This window comes from Myodes glareolus, chromosome 9 (assembly GCF_982192425.1).
Source record: "Myodes glareolus chromosome 9, mMyoGla1.1, whole genome shotgun sequence".
NCBI classification, from domain to species: Eukaryota; Metazoa; Chordata; class Mammalia; order Rodentia; family Cricetidae; genus Myodes; species Myodes glareolus.
Genome location: NC_142034.1, coordinates 23,833,351 through 23,843,605, shown reverse-complemented (window position 1 = coordinate 23,843,605; position 10,255 = coordinate 23,833,351). Strand labels below are relative to the sequence as shown.

General features: G+C 53.6%; 1 protein-coding gene across 1 annotated transcript; it reads right to left on the bottom strand.

Moving 5' to 3' along the window:
* Positions 1–5,839: 5,839 nt before the first annotated feature.
* Gjd3 (gap junction protein delta 3) lies at positions 5,840–9,514 on the bottom strand. The gene is made up of 2 exons (XM_087910019.1): positions 9,352–9,514; positions 5,840–8,736 (listed from the first exon to the last, which is right to left on the bottom strand). The coding sequence occupies exon 2, from the start codon at positions 8,730–8,732 to the stop codon at positions 7,899–7,901; it is 834 nt and encodes a 277-aa protein (XP_087766145.1). The 5' UTR covers positions 8,733–8,736; positions 9,352–9,514; the 3' UTR covers positions 5,840–7,898.
* Positions 9,515–10,255: the final 741 nt, after the last annotated feature.

Sequence of the window (10,255 nt, the reverse complement as noted above, 5' to 3'; positions counted from 1 at the left end):
CCATGGGGCCCTCCAACACACACACACACATCCACACACACCTGGCCTGAGTTCCTTCATTTCCCTGGCCTCCCCCAACCCCTCTCTGCCCCTCATCTGTGCCCCCTCCTTGCCCCGCAGGACGGGACTCCAGGGGGTCCCCTCCCTCCCCCTACACCCCTGGGCTGGGGGAGCAGGCTTACCCTGCCCTCCTGCCTGGGTGGGGTCTCACCCCGGAGCCCACTGGTGTACCTGTTACTGCTGGGTTTCCACTGAGTTCTACTGGAGAAAGAATAAAGTTCTATTTATTCTACAATGCCTCTGCCTCTCTGCCTCCACCCTCTCCTCTCCTTGTCCGGGCAGGGGCCTCGACATGGGGGCTTTAGCAGGCTCTGGACCCCAGTGACTGAGCACAAGTGCAGGAGGAGCAGGAGGGCCAAATGGCTCTTGCCACAGTCTGAGAAAGGAAGAAGCCAGCCCTTGACCTCAGAGCCCCTAGACACTGAAGTTACCCAGTGACAGACAAGTGGGTACAAGTGGGTACAAATGGATGTTCCCGCAGTTACTGGAGCTGAGTTCCTGGTGCCCTCACAACAGGAGAGTGGGAGCCGGTGGGAGCTGGAAAGGAGTGTCCTGCCCCCTTTGAGGCCCTGGTGGGCAGCAGCAGAACCAGGAGTGTGAGCTTTCCGTTTCTTACTGTGGTACGGCTTTGCTAAGAGGCCAGTATCCTTGCCCAGGATCCGACAGTGGCAGGTTGGGGAGCGCGGTCAGCGCTCGGGGTTCCTGCTCAACCCAGAGTTCTCTATTGACTTCGGAGACTCCAGAAGCTTCACACACCCCAAGGTGACAGTGCTTGGAGGTGGGCTCCCATTTCCACCACATGCGCACACACACACACCTGCCTCACACTCATACCCTCACACACACATACACACACACTCCCCTGCCCACTTCCACCACCACCCCTCACACACACACACCTGACACACACACACACACCTACCCCGCCACGCACACATACACCACACACACACACACACACCCTCCCCCACCGCACACCCTGCCTTAGCGAGGGAGAACCAAAGGGTTCTTTCCCTGGAGGCCCTAGCCATTTCTAGGTTAGCCACTAGGTGGCAGCAGCTGCTCACCTCAGAGGGGAGCCTTGGACACTTAATCTCTTCCTAGTAATTTTCTAACGTGGTTACTTAGCTGAAGTAAATGTAACATACTTGTACATAGGTTTCCAAGAACCAACACACACTTGGGAAAGCAGTAGGAGAATTACCTACAACAAGTTCAAGGCCAGCCTAGCCCACAACACAGCAAGTTCTAGGTTAGCCTGGGCTGTATAGAAAAACTTTGCCCTAAAAAAAAAAAAAAAAAAAGCCGCTAGGCAATGGTGGCGCCCGCCTTTAATCTCAGCATTTGGGAGGCAGAGGCAGGCGGATCTCTGTGAGTTCAAGGCCAACCTGGTCTACAGAGCAAGTTTCAGGATGGGGGCTCCAAAGCTACAACAGAGAAACCCTGTCTCAAAAAGCAAAACAAAACAAAAATGAAAAAAGTAGGTAGATGACACATGGATGATATATCCAGTGTCCCCCGAAAACAAACACATTTTGCAGTTATACTTTTTATTTCCCTTATGTGTTGGGGTGTCTGTGTATATGTGTGTGTGCAGACATCTCCAGAAGCTAGAAGAGGGTGCCAGATCTCCTAGAGATGGAGTTAGGTGCCATTGTAAGTTTCCTGACGTGGGTGTTGGGAACTGAACTTGAGTCCTGGAAGAACAGGATGGATTCTAAACTCCCGAGCCATCTCTCCAGCCCCTCGAAGTGATTTTCCACTGTGTAAATGTCCAACGGAACATTCCCAAAGGTGTGTGTGGGCTGGTGATATGGCCGAGCTAGTAAAGGAGCTTGCACAAGCCTGAGTCTGGGCCCCCATCTACCCGATCCACATGAAGGAAGGAGAGAACCGACTTCCACAAGTTGTCCTCTGACCGCTACATTTGTCGCATGGACATGCTTACACATACACACACACCACATATGTGTGTAACAAGACATCTAAATGTTTGTGTGACAAGTTTTTGTGTTTTGTTTGTTTGTTTTTCAAGATGGGGTTTCTCTGTGGCTTTGGAACCTGTCCTGGAACTAGCTCTTATAGACCAGGCTGGCCTCGAACTCACAGAGATCCGCCTGCCTCTGCCTCCCGAGTGTTGGGATTAAATGTGTGACAGTTTTGTGTATATTTGAAGTCTCCAACTTCTTTCCACCTTTATTTTTTATTTGAGAATTCTATACTTGCAGCCGGGCAGAGGTGATGCACACCTTTAATCCCAACTTTCTGCAAGTGGGTCTCCGTGAGTTTGAGGCCAGCCTGGTCTACACAGTGAGTTCCGGGATAGCCAGGGCTACACAGAGAAACCCTGTCTCACAAAACAAAATAAAACAAAACATGAAAACAAAGAAAATGTTGTACTTGCGTATAATGAATTTTGATCGAATCCACCCACCCCCATTCCCACTCCTTCAGTCCCTTCCCGTATCACCTCCCCCTCCAACTTCATGTGCTCTTTAGAAACCCACTGAGTCTACTCTGTGCAGCCTGTGTGTACACACACCTACTGCAACATCCCTGAAGAAAATTCCCTCCCTCTCCAAGGTGCTGACAACCACCAATAGCTCCTCAGCTAGGGGTGGGACTTGGTGACCCCTCCCCAACCCATGCTGGGATTTTGTCTGACTTGACTTGAATCTGCCTGTCTTTTAGGTTGGGTCTCTAACTGACCTTGAAACTCACAACTGAGGCTAAGCTGGCTGGCCAGCAAGCCACAGGAATCCCCCCTGCCTCTGTCCGCCAGCACTGGGATTGCAGGTGTGCACCAGTGGGCCCAGTGTTTTCAGGAGGATGCTGAGGATCTGAATCCGGGTTCTTGTGCCCACATACCAAACACTTTCCCTCAGACCAGACCATCTCCCTAGGCCCTGTGACTTATTATTTTTTTAAATGCAGGAAGATACCTCGAGGTTCATAGTTCCTGTCCACAGAGTGCTAACAGGAAGTCACTGACAATCTAGAAGAGGCCCGTATGTTGACGAGGAGCTGTTGGCAGGGCATCCTCCCTGTGGTGAATTGCTGGGCAGGAGCTGTCTTCACGGCTCCTCAGTTCATCCCTGTGAACCAGTTTCTCAAGCTCTGGCACAAATGGCATTTTTTTTTCCTTTCTGTTTTTGAGACAGGGTTTCACGACGTAGCCCTGACTGGTTTAGACTCTGTGCCTGGAGTATTCCTCACAGACCTCTGCCTGCTGTGTCTCCCACGTTCTGGGACTAAAGGTGTGTGCATCACCACATCTGGCCTTAAAAAAAATTAAGACATTGTCTCTCCATGTAATTTAGGTCTAGTAGTGACATTTTGGGTGGGGGAGATATATATATGCAATATAATAATATATAATTACTATATTATATCATATATATATATATATATATATATATATATATATATATAATTTTTCTTTCTGTGAGAGCTTGTCCTGAACACTCACAATGGTTACCAGCTATGCTCTAGTCTTTGTTGGTCCGCTGTGTAGTCCGGGCAAGCGTGGAATTTGAGATTCTCTTGCATTAGCCTCCCAAATTCTGAGATTACCGTTGTGTGTTTCCACACCTAGCTCACTCCACCACACCCACCCCTCTGTTTTTGGATAGGGTCTCAGGTATCTCAGAATGGCCTTACGTTCACTGTATAACTGAGGATGATCGTGCCTCTCCACGCCCGCCACAGTCTCTAACCTTGGAGGACACCAAGGATCAGAGATTTTGTGGGGTTCAATGAGTTAATGTCTGAGTGTGAGGATAGTAGGTGAGTCCGTCCTCGGCTATGGGATCCCTTCATCTGGGCATAAAGGGTGCTGAGGCGGGATTCCTCCGCACCCCCGCCCGGGCTTGTTTGGCTAGACCCTGTGATCTCTCAGAATGTAGGTTGTTCTGCAGGGCCAGCCCCTGCCTTTCTCTTTGTGCCAGGATGATCTCTAGGAGTCAGTCCACTGTCCCCAAAAAACAAACATATTTTACAGTTTTACTTTTTATTTCCCTTATGTGTTGGGGTGTCTGTGTATATGTGTGTGTGCAGACATCTCCAGAAGCTAGAAGAGGGTGCCAGATCCCCTGGAGATGGAGTTAGGTGCCATTGTGAATTTCCTGACGTGGGTGTTGGGAACTGAACTTGAGTCCTGGAAGAACAGGATGGATTCTAAATTCCCAAGCCATCTCTCCAGCCCCACAAAGTGATTTTCCACTATGTAAATGTCCAATGGAACATTCTCAAAGGGGTGTGTGGGCTGAGATGGCATCTTCCTGCCTCCATTCTCCAAGTGCTGGGATTACAGCCTTTCATCACCATGCTAGGGATCAAGCCCACAGTTAACTGCATGTTCCACAAACACTTGGCCAAACTGAACTCCCTCAGCCACCTCTACTCTTTGAATGCTCGTAATGCCTCCTGGAGGATTGTGGCCGTGTCCCCTGGGGTCAGGGGAGCTCCGTGCAGTTCCATGGCCTATCTTCCATAAGCAGAGGGACTCAGGAGGTTAAGGAACCCCAGTCAGAAGCGTCTCCCCATTGAGACTCGAGAATCTTCGTGGGTGAGCGTTCCCCCACCGCTGCGGGACCTTGGTGAGGTATGGGGATAATTAGGTGGCTAGGCCTGATCAGAATTTATCAGCAACTCATGTCTGGTTGTGAGAGCCAATATGGAGACAGCAAGGCTGCAGAGGCCTAGACAGGAACAACAGCAATAGGATTCGACCCTGAAGGGAGATTTAAGCCAGCAAGACAGGCCTTCAGATGGAGCTAGCATGTGGTAGAGGCTGTGGGGGAGCACTAGGCACAGCTGACCCTGGGTAGATCAGGAGGTGATGATGGTGTAGCAAAAATGAGAGGTGTAGGTGACAGATGGCTCATAGGAGAGCTGAAGATGGGGGTACAGCAGCTGGTAGAGGTGCCCCCGCTGAAGATGGGGGGTAGAGCTGGTAGAGGCCCCCACTGAAGATGGGGGTACAGCCGCTGGTAGAGACCCCCACTGAAGATGGGGGTACAGCCGCTGGTAGAGGTGCCCCCCGCTGAAGATGGGGGGTAGAGCTGGTAGAGGCCCCCACTGAAGATGGGGATACAGCAGCTGGTAGAGGTGCCCCCTGCTGAAGATGGGGGTACAGCAGCTGGTAGAGGTGCCCCCCGAAGATGGAGGTACAGCAGCTGGTAGAGGTGCCCCCACCACTGAAGATGGGTGTGTAGCCGCTGGTAGAGGTGCCCCACCACACACACAAGGTGGAGCCAATAATGGAGAGGGACGACTAAGAACGGCAGACGGGTTTCTAGGCTGGTTAGCCCCACCACAGGGAGGGCCATTGCTCTCTCAACTCCGCTCACTCTGGTCTCGTTGTTGGCTTTGCACTTGCCACCTGCATGCTTTTCTTGGAAAGAGCTTCGTGACTGGCCTCTGCGGCGTCACCTCCTCAGAGACATCACTCTCCCCCTTTTCTTTTTTCTTTTTTTCTTTTTTTTTTTTGATGTCTTTCCCACCAGAAGGCAGGCTCTGAGAGCAAAGATGCCGACCTGCAGCCCAACATCTGGATCTGTGCTGCAACCCAACATCTGGATCAGTGCTGCATGTGGTAGCCACTAAGCCATGTGTGCTGAATGAGCTGACTTGACCTGGCGTGTACTTTATGTGTAAAATTCACATAAGATTTCTAAAGAAAGAATGGGAAATATCTCTGTAATACTTCTGAATATTCACGATGTTCTGGAATGGAAGTGTTTTTGGGTAAAGCGGGTTAAAGAAAATACCACTTACATCTATCTCAACTGTTTCCTTTTTTTTTTTAAATGTGGCTACAGGAAAATTTGAAATTACATTGCAAATTGGATGCAGTGGCACAGGCCTTTAATTCCAGCGTTCAGGAGACAGAGACAGGCAGATCTTAGTGATTTTTGAGGCAGCCTGGTCTACATAGTTCCAGGACAGCCTGGTCTATGTAGAGAGACCCTGCCTCGAAAACCAAAACCAACCAAACAAACAAAAATTACATTATGCCTCACATACAATTGTACTGAAAGATGCTGACCTTGAACAGTATTTGCTTGAGTGACTTGTTTTCTGGAAAACAGCTGGACATCCACATCTGTGCTTGTGTGGAAGGTAGCCAGATGTGTTCACCGGGAGCATAGACATGACCATAGTGATGGTGTGGGCCCTGGTAACTCTTCATTTTCTCTCCCCAAATAGCGACCCCATGCCATGCCCAGGAGTCTGTGCAACCAGCCAGCAGAAGGGCTGGGACATGGGGTGCTGACTCCAGCTCGGGGCAGGGATAGCCCTACCTGGAGGCACCTGTTTCCTTCAAGTGAGACCAAAGGGCAAAGGCAGGCAGCCTCGGGGGCAGGGCTTCAGAAAGTGAGACTGCACCTGAGAGTGTGTCTAAAACTGGTGTCCGAAGTGGGTGTGGGTAAAACTTCAGCCTGGTGTGACAGACGGCAAGATGGCCATCTCGGAGCCCTAACCAAGGGAGCCCTATGTGCAGGAAGCTTGAAGGAAAGGGCTAGTTGTATCCGAACGACAGGGATCCCCCGGGGGCTAAGTAAGGCTGGGTAGAAAACCCTCAGGAGATGGCACATGAACGGCAGAGGGAAAGTATTTGGGGTGTGGTGGCTAAAGGTACGACCTGGGTAACATGTCTAATGGAGCCTGAGGTTCGGGGAAGGGCAGCCCTGCTCTGTCAGGACTTCTCACTTGGTCCTGGTGTATTCCGAGTGGCCGCATGGGCCATGGAGGAAGGCAGGTGAGGAAGGACAGAAGAGGGTGAGGTAGCCGTGAGGCAACTCTTTCCAAGTCTGTGCTAGACGAAGGCGAATTGCAAGGGAATGGGGACCCAGGAACAAATCTGTTTCAGGGTAGCTTTCCCTAAGGATGGGAAGACCTCAACCACGTTTACAGACTACAGGAACGATGGCGGGTGGGAAGAGTGGAGATGGAAGCCAAAAGAACAACACACAAACCTACAAGATGATGGCTGGACAGGACTTTCCTCCCCCTCTGTTGGGAGGGAGGGGACGGGGACACGGATGTCCTCACAGGTGGTTGCGTTAGGTCAGTAGGGAGAAAGCCATTATGGCTCCCACTGGTATTGGGTTCTAGTAGTAAGTGACGGTGTTAGCAGATGCACACACAGAATGTGTGTGTATAGGTGTGTACACAAAGCTTACATAGGATGCATGCATACATGCATGCACACAGAGCCCACAAGGACATCCATGTGCATGTCTGTGCATGCATGCATGCATGAACACAGGTCTGTATGTACCTCCTGTTACCTGTGAGGTGTATACAAGTGTGCACATGCATGTGTGGACCCCTCAGAGGGCATACACATGCAAGCAAACACACAGCCCACGGAGGTTTAATGTGCACGAGCACCCAACCCATCGCAGTGTATCCAGGTGTGCAAGCATGTGTGCACAGTGAGTCCCAGGGAAGAGGACTTCTCTGACCAAGCCGGGGGCCTGGGAATGCTGCCATCGTTGCTAATTTTGCCCCCGGTAGAACAATCAGATCACTCATTGCCCTTGGCCTGTTTGCTTCCTCTCAAGGTCCCTGGCATCCTCCCTTTCCAATGGGACCACAGCCTCCCTGATTCAAAACAATCCCGGCACGCTGGTGCAACCAACACTAGGAAGTGCGACACTACCCCGACCCAAGTCCCGGTGGTCCCGCATCGCATCTTCTGCTACGGGGGTGGGGGTGTTCCCCTCTTCTCATCTTCAGCTCAGGCAGGGTCCTACGCAGCGAGAAGCCACTTCTCGCTTTTGCCTCTAAGGACCCCAGTGCTGCTGAAGGTTCGGCCTCGGACCTCGCCGCTAGATGGCCAGGTCCTGACGCACGGTGGCCAGTGAAGCCTTGCTGTGGCCGCTGTCGCCCTCGCCCTCGCTGTCGCCGGCCGGTGCGCGGTGCGCGTAGGCGGGCGGGCCGAAGGGGTCGGGGTCCGGTCGCTGCGAAGGCAGAGAGGGCGGTGGCGGCGGTGGGAGCAGTTTCGCGCGCTGGCGACCCTTCCAGAGCAGGTGGCCCAGCTCGGCTACGCTGAGCAGCGCCGAGAGCAGCCCGACGGCGAAGTAGAAGACCACGAAGACCGTCTTCTCGGTGGGCCGGCTCACGAAGCAGTCGACGATGTGCGGGCAAGGCGGGCCGGCGCACGCGTAGTGCGGGGCCACGCGGAAGCCGTAGAGCAGTGCCTGGCCACCCAGGAAGGCCAGCTCGGCGAGCAGGCGCAGAGCCACGCTCAGCAGGTAGCAGCGACGCGCGCGGCGGGCGCGCAGGGAGCACGGGGCGCACGGGGCCTCGGGACGCCCGCGCGTGCACGGCGTGATCGGCTGCGCACCACCCGCCTCCTTGCTGGCCTGGTGCATGGAGTAGATGACGAACAGCACCGGCGGCGCCGAGAGCAGTAGGATGTGGAAGAGCCAGAAGCGGTAGTGGGACACCGGGAAGGCGCGGTCGTAGCAGGTCTGGCGACAGCCGGGCTGTAGCGTGTTACACACGAACTCCTCCTGCTCGTCCTCGAACACGGCACCTCCCACCGTGGCCAGGACCAGGATGCGGAAGATGAGCATGATCACCAGCCAGAGGCGACCCACGAGTGGCGACTGCAGCTGCACCGCGTCCAGCAGGGAGCCCAGGAACGCCCACTCCCCCATGACGCTGGGGACAAGGGAAGGGGGTAATCAGAGGCTGGGATGGACCGGACCCCCGCCTCTCACGCCCGCCACAATCTCTAACCTTGGAGGGCACCAGGGGTCAGAGATTTTGTGGAGTTCAATGAGTTAATGTCTGAGTGTGAGGATAGTAGGTGAGTCCGTCCTCAGCTATGGGATCCCTTCATCTGGGCATAAAGGGTGCTGAGGCGGGATTCCTCCGCACTCCCGCCCAGGGCCTGCTTGGCTAGACCCTGTGATCTCTCAGATTCTAGGTTGTTCGTTGCGCCAGGATGATCTCCTCATTCTGTTTGAGACTCCTGGGAGCAAGGGGAAGGCCAGGCCGGGTGAGCCCCACTGTCTCCTTTCTTTCCTTCCTCACGGTAGTGGACTCCAGGCTGGCACAGAATCCTGCTTTAGGAATCGCTCAGCTCGCGGTTGATCTGCCCTTTCCTCGCTCTCCTACCTCCGGCCAAGGGGAATGGGAACAGCGCCCCCGCACCCCCCCCCCGCACCCCCAAGCAGTTGTCAAGCATCTCCTGTAAGCCTCCCCTGACATACAGAACACACCATGTCCCCACAGACCCTTGGTGGCCTCTGGATTCCTCCCGACTCTACTTACCCTGGGGCCTGTGCTTAGAGCTGAGCGCAGGACCTTGGGAGACAGCTGGGACCTGTTCCTCTTGAGCCCTCTTTCATTTTCCTTTTTGGATTTGGCTGGGGTGGATGACAGGACAGGATGGCTGAGAGGGGCTAGCTCTCCCCCTTCTCTTAAAGGGACAGGGTGACCCTGCTGTCTGGCTCCACCCTGGGATCAGACCCGGGACCACACCCCTTGCTGGGTCCTCCCTTTCCATCCTTCTCCCCCCCCCCCCATGCCCCCTGTCCCATAGCCATGCCTCCATCTGGGGATGGACTGAGGTTAACTCTTCTTTTATTGAGGGAGCAGGGGAATCATGGAAACCCTCCCGACAGACTCCCCAAACTCAGAACGAGATCCACACAACTGACTGACCCCTTTTGAAAGAGTCAGAAGGAGATGCCTCGTTTTTTAGGGAGGCAACGAATATCTGATGGCTTTTGACTTCAGCTCTAGGGCTCTCGACCTTGGATGAGCCATTTTGGTCCTGTGGGTCAGAATCTCTTGGTCTGTCACCTGAGACGGCAAAGCGCCAAGATGCATCTTACTTTGTTCTGAGACAGAATCTCAGTGTAGTTCAAGCTGGCCTGGGCTCGGCTGACTGTATAGGCCAGGCTGCCCTGGAAGTGTTGATCCTCCTGCCTCAGCCTCCTAAGTGCCAGGACATTAGGATACACCACCACACCCAGCTTAGGCGCCCATCCAAATTCAGGTCTCGGCTATGTTACGGAAGCTCAGGGCTTGGTGCCTGGAAGAACTCGGTGTGGGCGGAAGGTGCAGAGAGTGGCTGGCTCCCGTGGTTAAGCAAGGGCTCTGCTCTCTCCTTTCCAGCAACTTCTAGATTTCCTGTGAGGAGCGTGGTGCTTCATAAGGCCGACAGCAGTCA

Bases quoted from the DNA above. Each gene is read 5' to 3' on its own strand.
- Gjd3 (XM_087910019.1), bottom strand. From the start codon at position 8,732: ATGGGGGAGTGGGCGTTCCTGGGCTCCCTGCTGGACGCGGTGCAGCTG.